Source organism: Neurospora tetraspora, assembly GCF_033439725.1.
Source record: "Neurospora tetraspora strain CBS 560.94 chromosome Unknown B0H65scaffold_9, whole genome shotgun sequence".
In the NCBI taxonomy this organism is placed as follows: domain Eukaryota; kingdom Fungi; phylum Ascomycota; class Sordariomycetes; order Sordariales; family Sordariaceae; genus Neurospora; species Neurospora tetraspora.
In genome coordinates, this window is record NW_026944391.1 from 959,912 (window position 1) to 977,926 (window position 18,015).

Sequence of the window (18,015 nt, forward strand, 5' to 3'; positions counted from 1 at the left end):
CCGTACGCTGCAGCCTGGGAGTATTGCGCCTTGGCCTTGGTCCACAACGAAGGGGCTGTCCTACCCCTACTCCATGGTGAGACGGCATGGCGATAGAACACTATCATCATCACTAGACGTAGGAACAGCAAAGGATACGAGAAGGAGTGGTAATAGATACTTAAGAATCTTGAAAATAAACAAAAGCAGTACATTGAGGCTTCATGGTGATCATCCTGAGATAGTTTCCCGGTCTTCGTTTGGAACACACAGTCAATCAAATGCTTGGACTCCGCTTAGAGCTGTTCATTCTAGAAGCCGTATCAAATACCAAACACCGAAACTCGCAACTGATCGATTTCTGATGTCTGGAGAATTCTCAGCGATCACTAGACCGCCTGTTATGAATACACTCTAGTTTCACAGCTGATAGCCGAGTATTGAAGACCGAGCATCTCGATTTTCGTACCACACACCCAATAATGTTTCTTTAACCTGTTGGGAATCTAACAACCGGAAAGGAGAGCCATCAGTCCTGTGGGTTTTTGCATCCCATGCTCATGCCACTCTGTCTTCACTGCTCGATAAGCAAGCAAGCAGCATCCCCACACGACGTGAACAATGAATAGATAGTAATGTCCACTTGGAATGGGTGACTGTCGTCAACAAAGTTCCTATCCCTTGAGGTTGAAAGCAAGGGATCAGGTTTGGCCATTGCAATCCTCAATCAGACTCAAGTCACAAAGTGACATGGATGGGCCGGTCTGAATAAGGGGAAGTGAAGCTGGCAGCCCGAACAGTGAAGATCAATCAAACTCCCGGTTTTCGCACCTTGACCAAGTCTTCTTACCATTCCCCCACGAAGATCCTGCAAGAAGATGGAGCAACCCCCTTTTCCCAGATGACCTCGCCCCGGTTTGAAGACCCGGTGACGCTTGACCGGGCTGGAAGGATGTCGGAATGTTGTGAATGGTCCCAGAAATATCCCATCGTAGGTACTGTGTATGCACAGAAGTGCATCACGCATACAACAAACACCCATTCACGATCCTTGCAAGGATCAAGAAAACTTGGGATTGGTTGCGCACTTGCATACGTTGAGTTCTGCTTAAGAAATGTGGGTTTCGTCTGTCTAGAACAGACATACAGCGGCGCCTAACAACTTTGACCACACTAGGAAAGTTAGTCAGCCTTGACAGTTGTTTCCCTGTTAGTGTAACCTATTCGAATGCCGGTGTAATATTCTTATGGCAGGCAGGTCCAGCTTCTGCACTTCTTGATGACTACCTCAGGTAATCACACTGTCGGACAAGACACTCGTCAAGACTCGAAGGGATAATGCTAACATTGCGGCTGAAGCGAATCGATGAGTTTGTGATTCGTGAGGCTCAGCGACAGTCCATGATATTGCATGAAGACGACGGGTGGTGAGCACGAAGCAGGGAAGCCGTCCCGTTTATTGATCGGCTATGTCACTCCCGGCATGGGATGTGTAAGAAACCACCCAGAAAAAGGAAGGCAGCCTATGAAACCAAGATTGTGTTACCCAAGAACCCTCGATGAGATGGTTTTGGGAAGACTCTGACCATTCAAGAGCACGGTATGTCTTGATATGACGGACAAAAGTCCCAACACCTGCAGTTCTTCTCCCCACGATAGAAATGCAAGCGATTCCGCTTGGGGAGGACTCTGAGCCGCTAACACTAACCAGTGGCAAGCAGAATCCAGAAAGAGGGGATGAAAGGTCATGGCTTGGCCCGGGGCAGCAATGCCGGTAAGCAGGGTTCAGGAATTTGGTTCGCGGTGGAGGGCGGCAAGCCGTGGCGCTCTGCGACTTGCATTTCAGCCCGCCCAGATCAGGAAGTGATGGCAACCGTTCTCAGTCCAAACATCAAAAAGTGTGGGTGTCCGGCGGGTCATTGTCAATGTTCGGGTGTTGAAGGCACGCGGGTGGCTACCGGCCATCTCCGTTTCATGGCCCAAAAGAAATCGGAGAGTCCACAAAGGGGCGATTGCAATGAATCGACCTTCTTCTGTCCGTCACCATCACTTGATGGAAGCTGTTATCCTCACGCCCCCGTCAGCAGACCTATTGTTGATTGGGCTGACCAATGTACATGGCAACTCGTTCGTCACTCTCCTTCGCACGGTGTGTCTAGAGGTCACACATTTCGACAATTTGCTCCCCTTCCCCTCTTTGTAGTCACTCTCGCCGCTCTCGAGCGTCTCGGGTTCGCATGTCTTGTTTTCGCTTCGGTCCTCGACATGCCCCTGCGTCCATGTGTAGGTCGCTACCCGAAGGTGAAGATATATCGTCAGATAACTGGACTGTGTGCGATCTTGAGTATTGCTTTTCTGGACGGCGAGTGTGGAAAAAGAGCCAAAACCATTGGCACAAAGGCTCAGTGCACCCATAACTGCTCATTTCACGCAGTGAAGGCTTGCAGATTGGCTGAGGAGACCGGCCGCCCATCTAACTGCCGCTGAAGAGTGTTGAACCGGCGGGCTTGCGGACTTGTGAAGCGTCCATGCTGCCAATGGAAACTGAATGCCCCCCCATGGGGCTTTCAGGATGAATCGAGTACGCTGCTAACGCCCCTTCTCGAATATGTGTGGTGTGGGAGGTATGGTAAGCAGGAAATGTCGTGATTATGGCTGCCATGTCTTGCCAAGCTATCCGGAGTGGGAAACGAGGACGGATAACGGTGCCTTGGACGGACTTGTTTCCGTTTGGCGAGCGAGCTTCGGCGAGAGCAAATGCGATGTAACCCCCCATTCTTTCAATCATCGCCTAACTTTGGGCCTTCGTCTTCCGTTCACCAGCCATTCCTGCTCAACCACCGTTTTCGGCGCACGAGTCCATCTGGATATGGCGGGTGGCTTCCTGATATGGCGGGACCATAGGCGGTTTAGCAGTTCTCTGCATGCTGTGGCTTTGACAAGAGCATATCCAGATCTCAGTGTTAAGACCGCCGCATAACGCCCTCCCGGGTTTTGTGGCTTATTTATGCAGATCTCCCGAAGACACTCCCATAGGTTTGCTGATACCACGTCGGTTGGTCGGTGGTCAAGATAAAATATCATTCATCGGATATGTGTGCGTTATGTGAACGACAATTTGTTGGAGAATGGAACCCAAGGAGGAGAAAGCACTTGCCCGGATGCTGTTGCTGGAGTGTAAGTCAGCAACTCTGACATCGGACTCAAGTATAAAGTGCGGTTTGATGACTAACAAAGTTGCGAACAGTCGCACAGGCTGGCATGGCTCTGGCTCCCCGGCGAGAGAAAATGCAACGTCTCCGAGAAACTTTGTCCCAGGGTTTGGCTCTGATGAGTGTCGCAGATTTGGCCATTGCTGCCGGAGCCCTGCGTCTTGACCAGGGAGAGCAGTCAAGGCTTGAGTGCAGCCTGGTGAACTAGGACCAAGCACAATGCGAACGCGCCGTTGTGACGGAGATCGGTTGGCTGCATCGAGAAGGAATAAAATTCGCTGGCAGTGGTGATGTTGGTATCAAAGGTAACACATGGAGGCCGGATGTCCTGGAGAAGCTCTGGCCAGGTAAGTTGTGCAACGGCAGCCGATTGTGGTATCTCAACACAGGCGGTTGCGGAGGTTGGATTTGCCCGACGTTGATTTAGACTCTGTCGATGGTGTCTCGCGGCTGTGATCCGTCCCACTGGGACATCGGGTTGGATTTGATGCACTGGCGGTTGCATTTGCGGTACCCGGAACTCCGATTGTCTGACCTTGTCACGCCTAGTCCCGTATCTTCTGCCAAGTGGTCGTCAGCGATGTGATCATCATATCCACAGTACCAGGTACACACCGGTGTCGAAGGGCTATTTTGCCTGATATTGCCCGTACAAGACCAGACACATGAGGCTAGTCGGCGACCATTCGGGCGACCTTGCCAGAGAAGGGTTGAACAGTGCAGATCACCGGCTCGACAAGCGCGTGTCGCAGAGAGTGATAGGAACGAGGCAGATCAGGCCCCCAAAGGGTAACTGTAAGAGCACCATGGCACTTTTGCTGGAACGCCCTATGGTGCAGTAGCTGCAGCGGCTGCGAGCCCGAGAGACGACGAGGTGCGTGGACATCGCGAGGGGTCGGCAGGGCACGGTTCGGACGCAATGTTTCGGGCGCGTTGTTATTTGGTCGACGCGGAGGAAGTTGGCATGGATTGTGGGCAGTGAAGTTTAACAGCGCTGATGTTGAATGTCGATGGAACCCGAGAAGTGACACGGCCATAAGGAGCAGAAGATGCCGTCACCCCGCCCGTAACTATCGTTCCTGCCTTTCATTGATAACAGTCTCCTTCCTCCTCCACCTCTTTCTTTCCTTCGTTTCTTTCTTCTTTCTTCCTTCCTTCCCTAGTTGATATTCTGGGCCGAGTGGTGCGATCACAAGTTCTCGCCCGCGTCACATGAAACTTCTTTGAGCAGTACAAAGGGAAGCTGCCGGTACAGGTCGAATTGCTGTGCTTTGCGGGATTGTAGATGATGTTTCGGGGAGAAGTTGATATTTGGGCAAAGAGTGTTGGGTTTGTTGCAAGCAGAAGTCGGTGTTTGATATCACGGATAACAAGAGATGCAAACAGGCACGGAAAGAGCAAAATAGGTAATGGGCCGGCCCTTGCGTGCAAGTGTTTGGGATTTACCCTACACCGAGTACCTGTACGTTGGCGGCGGGTTCCGCTTTCTCTTAGTGCTGAGTACTCAGGTGTTCTATGCTAACAGGTACTAACTGACTACTAGGGTTTTTAGGTGTAGCTCTGTTAGTATATTGACTGAAGAGACATAAAAGCAACCAAGCACATGGCAGGGTTACACTCCACTTGCCAATCCTCCAACGTGCCGCTCAAGGTGAGCATGTTTCTCTGACACGATCGGACGAAGCACGAACTGCTCAATCGTGCAAAAGGGGCGACTGCTCCGGTCTTTCGAACTCTGCACAGCCTCTTCTTCTCCTTCTCGTCACTCGTTCAGTTGTTTGGCCCCAACCAAGGAAAGACGCGATCGAAGCCAGCAAGAATCAGAGCTGTCGCACACTCACTCATCTTCCCGCTGCAATTCCCACCGCCAGTCTTGCCGAACACCATTTCGACGACAAAAGACCTCAATATCAAAATCCATCAAAATGAGCCACACACACGATATGGACATGGACATGGGCTCCGGCACAAGTTCCGGCGCCAGCGGGCACGGCATGATGGCCGTCTTCCAAAACTCGATGGCCACATCCCTCTACTCGGAAGCCTGGACGCCCAAGACAACCGGCACCTACGCAGCCACGTGCATCTTCCTCATTGTCTTCTCCGCCATCTTCCGCGGTCTGTTGGCCCTTCGCAACTGGCAGGAGAACAGATGGATCGACGCCGAGATGAAGCGCCGCTACGTCGTTGTTGCCGGACGAGGAACGCTGGCCGAAAGGGTCAGCAATGATTCACTGGCGAAGCCCATGGTGCTGAGCGGCAACGGCGTCGAGGAGAACGTCACGGTCGTTCAGAGGCATGGAGCGGAAGGGCGCCCGTTCAGGTTGAGCGTAGATCCGATTCGTGCGGTGCTTGATACGGTTATTGCTGGGGTCGGTTATCTTCTGTGAGTTTTGCCCGAATTCTCCATGTCCTAAACTTTACTGATATGGTGTCTCCAGCATGTTGGCGGTCATGACCATGAATGTCGGATACTTCATCTCGGTGCTCGGCGGGGTCTTCATCGGCAGTCTTCTATGCGGCCGCTACGCGACACAGACGGGTCACTAACGTGGCCTGTCGATATGAATTTCTGGTTTTTTTCTTGTTTTTTTTTGGGCATGGGAGTTTAGCATTTGATCGGCATTTCATCGGTTTGCGGTTGTCTATTTTCTATGGAGTTCGGAGGGGGGTAATCTGGTCAGAATTGGAGGTCATGAAAACGGTTTGGCATAGCTCGTGGAAACACGGTCAACAGGACGACAACTGCCTAGAACTAATCACAGGAGTCATAATAGGCATCAACACGATCGCCAGCGCTCATTGTCCATCACTCTCAAAGGTTCTTGGAGTCGTCAACAAAGGAAGCTTTCTGATAGTGCTGCGGCCATGGCAGGTACCTGTACTTTTGACAGCGCTAGCATGGGTGCCATGCATACAAAATCTGCTCAAATCAACTCAACCTTGATGGTCGGTCAGTGGCTGGATCCCCACCCCTGCTCCACCCGCCGACCGTGACCCCACTTGGCGTAGGTAATGATTTGGAATCCTCCGCTCCTTCCACGAACACCGACGACGACTTCCGGTCATGTATCCATTCCCGGCCATGCTCCGGCTCCGGCTCCGTGTCCGTGTCCGGCTTTCCCATAAATTCCCTCCTGCGCCGAGCCGGCTACAGTTATTTTGTCAAATTTTCGGCCATCATTATGCGGAAATCCGGATTCAACTCAACAAACATCACGCGATGAAACATGCATCTGGTGGTGAATTCCATCTATTATTCTTCTCCAACCTCATAAGGGAAGGTGAAAAGTCCTAAACAGGTGCAAACTCAACCGGTTTTCCACGACTCGCCCGCAAGTCGTTTTTTCCTCTCTCCTAACGAGTGACTGACAGTACTTCAAAATGAGCGTGTTGCGCGCGTCGTTTCAGCGCTCCCCCTTTCTCGCTGCCTCAAATCCCATCCCATAAGCCCGATCCCCTCAATGACACTCCTTCCTAGGAAAACCAGGATGAAAAGGAAAACGCAGAACTCTGTGATCCTCAACTGCTTCTCTCTTAACAGGTTCGTCCCGTCAATCTGCGTGCTGCTTTGCTATGCGGGGAGCCCACGCTTTTGTGCACAAACAACCCTCTCCTACCAGCAGATCCTGTCGTATGCTTTGGCGGGAACCGTTTGGTGTGGTGGCTCAGATGGTTCCGTTCCGGTGCAGAATGAGCGGCTGGTAGACTTCTAGGTCTTCCTCCTCCGGGTACTGCATTCTACACCTGGGTAGCTTGTAGTAGCATTGGTCGGGTTCGTATTTCTTGATGCCCTGATTCTCAAGTCCGAGGTCCCATTTCTCGATCGCGTACAAGGCACACCTCGCCTCCCAGAGCTTGCTATCCACTCGCAGCTGCGCCCACTCTATCGGCCGCTCATACCTCTTACTGTTGGTTATCGCATCTTGTACCGCTGTTGCCACTGTGTCAAGCCGCCATCTGTCAGACATTTCTTCTAGTAGTCTTATGATGATTGATGCATGGGGTAGGTTGTTACCTTCTTGGGCACTAGCCACGAGCTGGTCCCAAAGAGCCTGAAAGTTCTTCCCGGGCTCGTTGTTCAACTTCTTTCCTGCCTGCTCATAATAGAGTTCAAGGGCGGTGCACACTCTCCTCTTGCCGTCCATCTGGTCATATCTTTCCATTCGCCGGATAATATCCTCTGCCTCTCCCATAGTCGGTGGAATCGTTGGTTGGAAGGCGTTGGGGCTGGTCATATGCACCGGCAACTTCCACACTTGCTTGAGACCTTGCCTGGTGTCTGCCATGTACACTTCGGATATTGAAGAGAAATAGAAGCTGCTGCCATCTGGCATTCGGGGGATCGACATGTTGGGAATGATCGTCCTGATACGGTACCTAGAGAATGGAGCAGATGTTACTAACTGTTGCAAGTATATTCCAAGATATGAAGAAAGAATATGCGATGCGTGAGATACCAATCTCGTCGTTGTGGGAGAGGATTCACTGCCATTTAACTTCGGAAGCCTTGCTCCAAAACGCACCTGGTACTTTGGGCCATAATCCTCTCAGTCAACCACCGGTTCTCCCATCATCACCAAGATCTCGGCACCAAGAACTCATCTCCGAGCGGCCAACGCGGCTCTCCGGCGCTGCTGCGAGCACTTGCAGCCTTGTCTGCATTGCAAGTGAACTACCGTAGAGACTCGCGAAATTGGCAAAAAGCTATCCCTTTTTGAGCGCCGGACATATGGCATATCTGTGCAGGTAGCTGGCAGGATCAGGCCGGGCCCCATGTATTGAAATGTACGCAAGTTAGAGTGATGGGCAATGTCCTCGAGTTTTCACTAACTGGATAGACACATATGCTGGCATATACATGCTTACTGGGCATACTTCTGGCAGATTTCTGCCATATGTCCGGCGCTCAAAGAGGGATAGCTTTTTGCCGAGTTCGCGAGTCTCTACGGTAGGCACAGTCACATATTGAGGCATCCACCAGAGCGCGGGTTATCATGCTGATGTGCCGCTGGAAGTAAAGCTCCGTTCACCAACATATGTCCAGGCTATCCCTTCGTATTTCACATAGTAAAGAAGGAAACAAGACGAATACAGTTCTGAACATCAAAACTTCAGGTATCCCGTTATGGCTCACCGATCGGACGGATTTAAGCCCCATACAAAGACATCCGACATATTGCTCGTACGTTAAGGTTTACAGAATAAGGTATGTTTCCAACGTTGGAGTTGGTAAGGTATCTCGGAGGTTCGCGCTCCTTACGCAAAGAAAGATCTGATCGCCAACAGTCATGTTCACATTTGTAAACTTCCCAAAACCGGTGTCACAGTTGCGGTTGACGCGGAATGATCGATCGTTGGTCGGCAATTCAGTCAAGGGATGTGCATGAATTGAGGTTTAGTCAAAGAAAAACATACCCAACCCACGAACCCCAGACGGAACGGCATGCCGCGTCTTCATTTCCACGGATCATAAGCGTCGACGACACCGGACGGCCTGGAAGGCGCGCCTGTTGATCAAATTCACTGATCAGGGAAGCGCAAAGCGCTAGGACTTGACAACGGACTACCTCTAGAGGCAGGCTAAAGTGACGCAACTCATGGCCTTATTCGTTCTTTTCCTGAAAGCTATTTCTCCGCTGACAAGTGAGTTGTTCCTTCCCCATTAACGACAGATTACCAATGTCGTAAATGAGTGCCCTCCATGCCTTCCTCCTGAAGTTGTCTTCATAGAATTTGGGCAGGGGATGAGCGAGTGTCTCGGTGGTACGATGCCCAGCCAAAAATGGTAATGTCGACCCATCTCATTCGAATCCAGACAAGGTAATCCTCAAGCATTGCTTTCCATTTTTGAGATGTACGCCTGCTTACAGCCAACTTCCCTGATGCCTTTTCGCATAAACATCCTCGATCCGATGCTATGAGCCTTCTTCGTCACCTAATCTCCAGGTGCATTTACTCCGAGTTATGAGACTCAGTCGAACAACGAGCCGTTCAGATATGAAGCTCATAATCCCGGTGCTTCCAGATCTTAATGAGAGAGATCTCAGGCTCACATTGATATATCCAGCAAAAGGTACCATGCTGTTGCTTGGGCGTACCGCCGGAACTGACATTCATTCACACTTCACGTCTCATGAGCGACCAACATGACCAAAAATAGCATGTTGTGTTTATCAACATCACTAAGAACACCGATGCTTCCACTCTCGTTGCCAACATCATCAAATCCGAGAGAAGTTATAACGACGACCGGTGTTGCTGGTTTCCCCACAGGGGGGCAGTCGGCGGGACATGTACCCGCGCTATCACCAACTTCCCGTGTTTGGCCACTACAACACCGCTCATCCTCCATAGTCGCTTCCGTCATGGGGGGCGGGCGGTTGGGTACCTGGTGTTCTACAATCCGGATGTAGAAAACCCGACAGGAGAAATCTGAGCCGCCAACTCTAGCCACAAGTCACGTCGGTGAGCGCCACCAACGGCGCACGGCTGAGAAGCCGAGTACCTGGAGGTTTTGGGGAGATTGACCGATCTTGCCCCCAGTTACCATTACTGAGAAACATAATTGCAGGTGATGCTATTCCATCCGTTTACGGGTAAGGTAACCATTCTACAGGCTGAAATGATATCGGAGTCGATTTGGTTGTAAGATATCTGCTCAATGTCCGGCTGGTTGAGAGCATTCTTCTCTTTGATAATTCTCCTGGGACGTGGGTGTCATGTGGATGGTAGAAAATTGCTTGTTGGCTCCTCGGAACTGACACACTTTTTCTACTTAGGTGCACCAGATTCGCGGCCGAAACCCGCTTTCAAGACGGATAATGTTGGTGACGAAGGCAATGACTGGGAAGAGTGTCTGTTGGAAGTTTTGATCCGATTCCGAACCCCATTTTCTTTCAAGAACACCGACACTTGCGGAGTGTTCTCTTTTTTCTACCTTGCCCATGGTCACAGGGAGGCTTTTGCAAGATGCCTCCGAAATTACAAGATCCAACCTGATCGAGGGAAGATGTTGGGAACAATGACGGCGGACAGCGCTTGGTTGGCGACATCTCTTCTCCGGGTGTATAAAAAGCTTACCAGAGATACTGGTGGACAATCAGGATGTTCGAGTATAAGATGTTGCCATCATTTCCGACAGAATGGAAAATATGGCCGGCAGCATCAAGCATTTTACCACCGCGCTCCTCGACCAACACAGTCAAACCTTTCTAAGTAGCGACCATCGTCAAATCAGCATTCAAGATGTCAAGCTTTCCGCAGCCCAGCATGAGAACAGATCTTCGGAAGCTCTACAGGAGAATTGACCGTCGATTCTCGGCTCTCAACTCCTTCTTCGAGCTCAAGCCCTCAAGCAGTACCGACATGGAGAACCATAAGTGGAAACACGAATGGGAAGAGTGTAAACGCTTGTCGACTAGATTTGATAAGTGGGCTACAACATACAAACCCTGGAGGGCCGGCCAAGAGTACGACACGAAGCGCATGATGGGCAAGAAAATGGAGCTGTTGGCGTTGTATAACAAGCTTTACGATGCTACTACGAATTGTAAGGATCCTCTAGCCGAATCCAAGGAGAGCAAGGAGAGGCGCTAACAATTCTTATTTGACGTTACCTAGTGTGTATTGGCACTAAGTATCCCACTTTCTCAATTGACTCGTGGTGGACAGTCGCTAAGCTCACGAGCATGTCATGGAAGGATGACTTTGCGGACTCGTCAAGCGAAGATGAACCGAACTCGCAGAGCGATGATGACTCGGACTCGTCAAGCGATGATGACAAAAAAAAGCAACGTCTGCCTCTTAAAGCCACTCCTCAACCGGTGAGAAACACATGTCTTGTTCAATCTTTATCCTTCTCTTGGAGTAAGATGACGAATCTAACTTATCACAACGCCCCAGGTGCGAACCGAAGATGCTATCAAGAAGCAGTATGTACAACTGCTCTTGAAGATTGCTCACCAGGTTTACGAATGCGAAAAATTCCAGTTCGGACTGGAAGACTTCGGGCCAGGCTTGTACACAGCCCCGAACGATGGAAAAGATGAGGATCCGAATAGGGTGGTGTACAAAACGTTGTGCGAAAGCGAGGACGAGGACGAGAACAAGGACAAGGACAAGGAGAAGAGCGAGGACGAGCGCGAGCGCGAGCGCCGCGAGCGTGAGGCAATGACCTTCAAGTTATTCGAGATCATTCGGAACAAGGATGTAGCGGCTCCGCCCATGCTTTATTGGAAACGCCACCTCAAGAAGCTTGTACCTGATTGGGAGCCTATATCCTAAGACGGGCACTAACCAAGCCCGCCGGAGCCCGTGGAGCTGAGTTGTGACTTGGCTCTATTCAGAGACGACCCTCTTCGCTGGACGAGGGAGCTCACATCGACGGGACTTACACATTTTCTTTGGAAGGATGTCATCAAGAAACGGGAATTCGGGTTTGAAGGAGTATGGAAGGGACAAACACCACACTCTTTTGGAAACGCAGCACACTCAGTAAGTACCCATCAAGGGTCAACCAGTCCCTACCGCAGAAGCACAGAGACAGGAAAGCAACTCGCGGGCAAGTTGCAAGAAAATCGGTTGAGTTATGTAGCTAGTCTACTACATGTTCAACACCAATCTCTCTCCTTCCCGTCGCAGGAAGCGGGAAGTGGGAGAGGAGAATTACACAGGACTCAACCACCACTTACATTACCTTTTGTGAAGAAAAAAAAAAAATCTATAACTGTTCTGATACCATCAATATCTTCATCTAACCATGCCTCACCTTCATCTGCACCTTCACCTTCATCTGAACCTTCATCTTCATCTCAAAATCCTAACCCTCAAGTCCACCACGGCAATCGCACTGTCCAACCCACCTCCTTGAACTAGACGGTCTGTTGAGTGAACCAGTCAACAGACTCCAGAGAAGGGGTACTAGTAGTACGACCTGACAACGCCGCTTAAGTGTTAAGTAAGATAAATTCGCTGAAGTGAGGTGAATGAGTTAAGGCAAGGGAAGGGGGGCGAGATATCTTGACTCTGAGGTTCAACAAGAGGTTTTTTATTTTGTTGAAGAAATTATCGGATTTCGGGATGTCGATTTGTTTTCCTATCCGTCAGTCTGGTTCACTTTCCGGGAAAACATTCCGTTCCGTTCTGTCTTCTTTTTGGGTTAACACGTTCCGAACCTGTGTTGTTGGTTGCATGTAATTTTATTTTATTTTTTTTCTGGTAATTTCCTCGGGGTAATTTTTTCTTGTTGGTTCTTTTCACCCCCATCTGACCTTCCAGTCTTCTTCTTTCTGTCTTGTTGCGCTTTTGATGCCCCCGTGTTGTGCTGTGCTGTGTTCTGTTTTGGTCCTCCTATTGATGTTTTTTTTCTGGTCATCTCATCCCGACATTCGACCTTTTTCTTTTTCTTTTTCTTTTTCTTTTTCTTTTTCTTTTTCTTTTTCTTTTTCTTTTTCTTTTTCTTTTTCTTTTTCTTTTTCTTTTTCTTTTTCTTTTTCTTTTTCTTTTTCTTTTTCTTTTTCTTTTTCTTTTTCTTTTTCTTTTCTTTTCTTTTCTTTTCTTTTTCTTTTCTTTTGGTCTTATCTTTTCCTCCTTTTCCCCTTCCTACTATTCTGGAATTCGTCGGTGCTTGGAACCAATTCCATCAACGCCCGACTCTCCATCACAAGCACAATGCACACACAGCATCCGCATTCCCCGCGGTTGGTAAAACGGACACTTACAATATTTCTCGTGTCCCCATCAGGACATGTCAACTCAAAGTCAAAGTCGAGAAGAAATGACGTCGTTGATCACTACCTACCACTCCCAAAATGCCATGCTCGTTCGGATTTAATCCAACAACGGTTTAGCTTCTTCCGTCCGCTCCTCTTCCCCTTGCACACATATGTGTATCTGTACTTCCTTCTATGTGCGTATCTGCGCGTATATGACTCTCCGCAGTAGTTTTGCATTTACATTCCCGAATGTTGCTGCGTCCATTACCGTTACCTACCGTTGCTGCCATGTCATGTCCACATGTGAATGCGCTGCGCTGCCCTGTTCCTGTGACCGTCAAGCAATGTGTATCAATGTGTTTCTGTCAAAAGCAAGCAGGGGCGGGAAGGCACGTCATCGCTGCTGTTGCTGCTAGCTGGCCAAGTATGTCGTGCATTTGGCACCCCAGGCACGTTCGGCCATGGCATTATGGAGTCGAGCATGTCAATGATGTGCAGTTTTTTTGTTCGTCCGATCGATTTTCCTGATCCTCTGATTTGTAAGTGTGGGGGGAAGGCGAAAAATTTCCATAAAAGCATATTTCCCAAAGAAGACATCGAACTAACCGCGAGCCAAGAACGCGCGCGGCAAGAAGCGCAGACGAATTTTAAGTCGGGAAGTCAGGCAATTGTTCGTCGACGCAACAACCAAAGTGCAGCAGAGAGAAGATAAGGTGGGGGGGGGGGGAACACCGTCGCAATTCTGTTTGGCGGCCCATTCTGTTTTGCCGATTCTGATCCTTCCCGAGCGGGATCCGATCCGGAAAAGAAACCCGCGAACGGGTTGTTCCTGCCTGCATCGCGGCAGCGCGGGTAGGGCTGAATTTTTCGTTGAGTGATCCATGATCCAATATTTCCCGCTCCCGCTTCACCTTTCCTCCTTTGGTATTTCGAGGTGGAAACCACATTCTGGGTATGCTGGGTTGAGAGAGATTTCACGGGAAACGGGTAAAGCTTGGTGGTCTGATCACCGAGCCTTCCCTGTCTTGGACAAATCCATCCGATTCTTAGTCAGACTCGATATCTTGATGTTCATCCCGGAATGGATAGGTCACACAGGCAGTGGATGGATGATCTCTGTTCGTTTTAAAAACACAAAAATGTGACATGAAGATATTGTGGCTTTTGAGAATGGGAACATCGCTATATCATACAAGTAGGTGGACGGTTAAACCTTCATTTTTCTTTTCCCCGAAAAATCAAACCCCCCATATTTGTCCTTGTCCTCTTCCCCATATTGTCTCCCGCCTGACACAGGGGACACGTTCAGAGGATGAAGGTCCAAGAGAGGAAACCACCCGTCCTCTTCTCCTGGAGCATAGCAAACGCAGCCAAGAGTCGCCATAGAACACCAGAAACCGAATCGAACGGGGCCCAAGGCGGCGGAGGATGATGGTCAAGCGGAGAAAGCAGACAGTTTCTTGTCATACTAAGCCACGCCAGTATCAGCCCGTAGCAAGGCCGAACACTAGAACAAAAACTGAACAAATTATTGACGCAGTTCGATTCGTAAACGTAAAGCGTTCATGGGTCGTAACTTCGTGCCTCGCCCCCTGACATGAACCTTGTTTTACCAAAGCAAACGTCGAGAACCGCTTCTGGCCAGAAAACGCAGAAAATGCGAGGCGCCAAGTTCACAACCAAGCCGACGCCACCGTCTCATCCGCACATAAGCCTCCCCTTTATCCCATGACATTGCCATTTGTACATCACACCGTTACCGATCCCCGCCCCATTGCGAATGCTCGCATGTACCACCCTTCACGGGCCCAAATGCTCACTGGTCTCCAGGGCAAATCGACCTTTCCTGCCCCGAACACAAACCAATCATGTAGTTCAACCGATTAACCCTGGGCAGAGTTGGGATATAGAGGGTATGAGATGAATTCCGTGGAACTCGAAACTGAGGGAAAGGACCGTCAAGAAGTTGTTAGAAAGAGATGAAAAACAGTATCAAACACCCCAACTGAACGCCGAGCTGGCAAAACCCTCGTGCGTAACGACGAGGGGCACCCTAACGATGTCGAATGGGGGAAATGACACTTCATGAATGCATTAATGCTGGGTATTATCGCGCAAGCTGAAGTCATGAAAAGAGCCGACCCTGAGTATTATTATGACTGGTGGCCGGCGTGCTGCTGCAGACCAGGTTGAGGCATGTATTGGCCACCTCTTTGTTGTTGTACGTAGTTTGTGTACGCCAGTGCTTGCGCTTGCTGGGCATCCATCGCGCCGACATTGGGCATGTAGTTGGGGGGCATGTGTCCTTGGGGCGGCATGCCAGGTCGGCCTTGCTGGGGAGGCAGGTGGGCGCTCGAGGGCTCTTCGGGCGAGTCGACCGCATTAGAGTCGTCCACGCCATTCTCGGCAGACGCGGGCTCGGGAGCGTTCAGGCATGCCTGGAGAGAGTGTCAGCAAAGCTCAATGCGAACCCAGGCGCGTTGTAGCTCATACCTGAATCAAGTTCTTTCCCTCGGCCTTGGTTACGAGAGGCTGCAACTTGGGCGTTGTGAAGGTGTAGACCAGACCAGTCTCGGAAACGACGAGTAGCAGTACTTGAGTTCCTGTCAATACAGAAAGTTCGTAGGCCTAAAACAGCAAAAACCAAGTTAGTGACATGTTGCCAAGATACACAGGATACACGGCCGATGGACCGCCGGCGCCAACGCGTATATCCAAATTTGTCGTCAAGACAGCTTGCTTTCAGAGCCCAAAACGTACCTTCTTCATGATACCAGCCTTGCGCTTGGAGAAGGTAATGTGGCGACGCGACTTGTCGCTGATGAACTTGATTTCGATTTTGCGGCGCTCGCGGCCGCCCTTCTCGTCGTCATCATCATCGTCATCGGCCGTGGCAGGGCGGGCGCGCTTGACACCGCGGGGCTCGTTGTTGTTGACATTGCCATTGCCCACGGCATGCGCCTCGTCGAGCTCGGTGGGCGAGGTCTGTTCGTGCTGATCGGTGATGTCGGCCATTTTGGGATTTGAGGTTCAAGGTACCACGAAGATGCTGAAAAAGGTAGAATTGGTGGAGATGCTGTTTTGAGCGTTGTGCCGATGGCCTAGGCTTGATCTGGAGTGTGCGGAGAGGCTGCCTTTTGTCGCAGAAACCTGGTTGGGCGCTGCACTGTATTGAGTCTGGTGTGTGCCGACGGCGGAAGGAAGCGAGGAATCACGTTTTTAATTTTTATTTGCTTTGTTTGACTTCTCTTGAGCCTGGGGGGTAGGTTGCTGGGGGTGGACGGTCCAGGTATTTCGCGGAGCGACGAGCGTGCCAGTGAGCAGTGGTAAAAGTATGTATGTATGTAATCCGTACGACGGGGAGTGTGCACTGGGGGGTGACTGATTGGTGGGTAGGCTGGAGAGGATGGATCTTTCCAGACAAGGGGCCTCCGCTGATAATCGACCTGCAGTGAGAAAGAGGTGGGTGAGCGACAGTGCGAGACACACGGTAGAGGGGCCTGGATGGTGGATGGGAAGCTCGAGGCTGGGCAACCTAACCTGGAAGCTTTGTGCAGTAGTGTTTGAACAGTGATTGACCGTGGTTATTCGGGATAAGGTTCGGAAGGAAGGGACGTGGAAGTGGGATTCCTTGCCGTTGAAAGAAAGGGACGGACGGATGACTGGGCTGGACTGGAGCCGGGACCAAAGAACGGGAATTGTGATGCGGCGTGGATGTGGAAGGTGAGGCAGGAGAAGTGGAAGCTTTCAAACCGAGGAAGTGGAAACCTCAAGCGGCTGAAAGAGAAGGCAGATTGTTGCTGTGTGTGTCTGCGTGTGTACCTACCTCAACCTGTACCGTACCTGTCAAATTGCAGTGTAATTGCACGTTTTGGGTTTCCTTCTGCCCCTGTTGAGGAAGTCAGTCGCAGTTCGTCGGTGCAGCTTGACAATCTTGCCTGGAATGGGCTTGGGCGACTGCGGAGTGATTGAAAAGAGGACAGCGAAACCTGGTGCCACCGTCTTCTTCCACCACGCGCGCTACGGGCCACAGTTTAAAACAGAGCAGGGACGGGAGGGAGGGAAGTGACTGACAGTCAACGGTCGTCTTTGGATTCGCTTCTTTCAGAGTCGTTCTGTTCTTCTGCACTTGTACACACTGCACTGCAAGGTCGAAGGAGGTTGGTTGCTTGGTGCTTCAAGACTTTGTCCGAGAGAGGAAAGGTGCGAGTTGCTCAAAAAGGTGGGAGCGGTAGGGTATTAGGTACCTGGTTCACGCACGTGCCAATCTAGGGCCAAGGCACCTGCCCGTACCTGTCGTCGCACGGACCCGGACTCGACGATGGAGCCATGGATTCCAAGTTGGATGCCTGGGGAACGGGCTCCATTCTTTGGAGCATTTGCAAGCTCCATCAGGAAACTGAGAAATGCCCACTGTGATGAGAAGAACCGACACAACACAATGAACACTGGAGCTGCACAGATGGACAGGATGGTTGCTGCAGCTTTCGCTCGCGTTCCCGGCCAACATCCACCACCATCCACCACCTTCAAACGCCAGACTTCCCCTTTTCATTACATATGCCTAGGCCCATTATTTCCTATCTCACCTTTTCCACACGGGCATGCAGCCCACCCTCGAATCCTCGATAAACCCGTCCGTCGCCTGCCCTGTGCCCATCACCGAACTTGTGATGACTAGGATAAGGTAATTTGCCCTGCCTACAATAGTGGCTGCAGAAATAAGTAGATACTGTCGCGTTCCGAGGCGCACGAAACAAGAGTACTTTGCAGTGGTGAAACCAATGTTAGGGGCCATTGTGAGGAGGAGAGCCCAGCCCAGCGGCACGCACTGAGGTGATCAAGATAGATACTGTATGTACATACCGTGACCTGCTCTTCTCCCAGGAAAGGCATGTATCTCGAGATTTGGAGGTCCCCGTGCCCGTGTCTCTGGAATGCCCTGCCATGCCTGCCTACGGGTTGCGCAATCGGTATGGCGTGGGTCAAGAAGATGGAGGTGTTCGTTCATTGCTTACCTTACCTTACCTTTCTCTGCTCTCGCAGCGGGCAGAGAACGAATGGAACGAAGCTCCTCCAACGGCGCCGCCCCGCTTCAACCGCCGTTC

The 18,015-nt window shown here is 50.7% G+C and overlaps 6 protein-coding genes across 6 annotated transcripts; 4 read left to right on the forward strand and 2 right to left on the reverse strand.

Moving 5' to 3' along the window:
• The first annotated feature begins 1,368 nt into the window (after positions 1-1,368).
• Positions 1,369-2,614, forward strand: B0H65DRAFT_337469 (uncharacterized protein). Its single transcript, XM_062823588.1, has one exon. The coding sequence runs from the start codon at positions 1,717-1,719 to the stop codon at positions 2,464-2,466; it is 750 nt and encodes a 249-aa protein (XP_062677080.1). The 5' UTR covers positions 1,369-1,716; the 3' UTR covers positions 2,467-2,614.
• Positions 2,615-4,868: 2,254 nt separating this feature from the next.
• Positions 4,869-6,000, forward strand: B0H65DRAFT_337512 (Ctr copper transporter). The gene is made up of 2 exons (XM_062823589.1): positions 4,869-5,577; positions 5,633-6,000. The coding sequence occupies exons 1-2, from the start codon at positions 5,117-5,119 to the stop codon at positions 5,739-5,741; spliced, it is 570 nt and encodes a 189-aa protein (XP_062677081.1). The 5' UTR covers positions 4,869-5,116; the 3' UTR covers positions 5,742-6,000.
• An 859-nt stretch (positions 6,001-6,859) lies between these two features.
• Positions 6,860-7,543, reverse strand: B0H65DRAFT_553247 (uncharacterized protein; the record flags this gene model as incomplete). The annotated part of the gene is made up of 2 exons (XM_062829947.1): positions 6,860-7,125; positions 7,210-7,543. 2 exons carry the CDS (start codon positions 7,541-7,543, stop codon positions 6,860-6,862), a joined length of 600 nt encoding a protein of 199 aa, XP_062677082.1.
• Positions 7,544-10,439: 2,896 nt separating this feature from the next.
• On the forward strand, positions 10,440-11,477 carry B0H65DRAFT_446609 (uncharacterized protein; the record flags this gene model as incomplete). The annotated part of the gene is made up of 3 exons (XM_062825803.1): positions 10,440-10,743; positions 10,815-11,017; positions 11,097-11,477. The coding sequence occupies 3 exons, from the start codon at positions 10,440-10,442 to the stop codon at positions 11,475-11,477; spliced, it is 888 nt and encodes a 295-aa protein (XP_062677083.1).
• A 1,514-nt stretch (positions 11,478-12,991) lies between these two features.
• On the forward strand, positions 12,992-13,582 carry B0H65DRAFT_480367 (uncharacterized protein). Its single transcript, XM_062827572.1, has one exon. The coding sequence runs from the start codon at positions 13,157-13,159 to the stop codon at positions 13,433-13,435; it is 279 nt and encodes a 92-aa protein (XP_062677084.1). The 5' UTR covers positions 12,992-13,156; the 3' UTR covers positions 13,436-13,582.
• Positions 13,583-15,060: 1,478 nt separating this feature from the next.
• Positions 15,061-15,922, reverse strand: B0H65DRAFT_553249 (SRF-type transcription factor (DNA-binding and dimerization domain)-domain-containing protein; the record flags this gene model as incomplete). The annotated part of the gene is made up of 3 exons (XM_062829948.1): positions 15,061-15,345; positions 15,401-15,535; positions 15,668-15,922. The coding sequence occupies 3 exons, from the start codon at positions 15,920-15,922 to the stop codon at positions 15,061-15,063; spliced, it is 675 nt and encodes a 224-aa protein (XP_062677085.1).
• Between the last annotated feature and the right edge of the window lie 2,093 nt (positions 15,923-18,015).

Coding starts and splice junctions, on each gene's coding strand:
- B0H65DRAFT_337469 (XM_062823588.1), top strand. CDS start 1,717: ATGAAAGGTCATGGCTTGGCCCGGGGCAGCAATGCCGGTAAGCAGGGT.
- B0H65DRAFT_337512 (XM_062823589.1), top strand. CDS start 5,117: ATGAGCCACACACACGATATGGACATGGACATGGGCTCCGGCACAAGT. Junction 5,578..5,632: donor GCTGGGGTCGGTTATCTTCT/GTGAGTTTTGCC, acceptor TGGTGTCTCCAG/CATGTTGGCGGTCATGACCA.
- B0H65DRAFT_480367 (XM_062827572.1), top strand. CDS start 13,157: ATGTTGCTGCGTCCATTACCGTTACCTACCGTTGCTGCCATGTCATGT.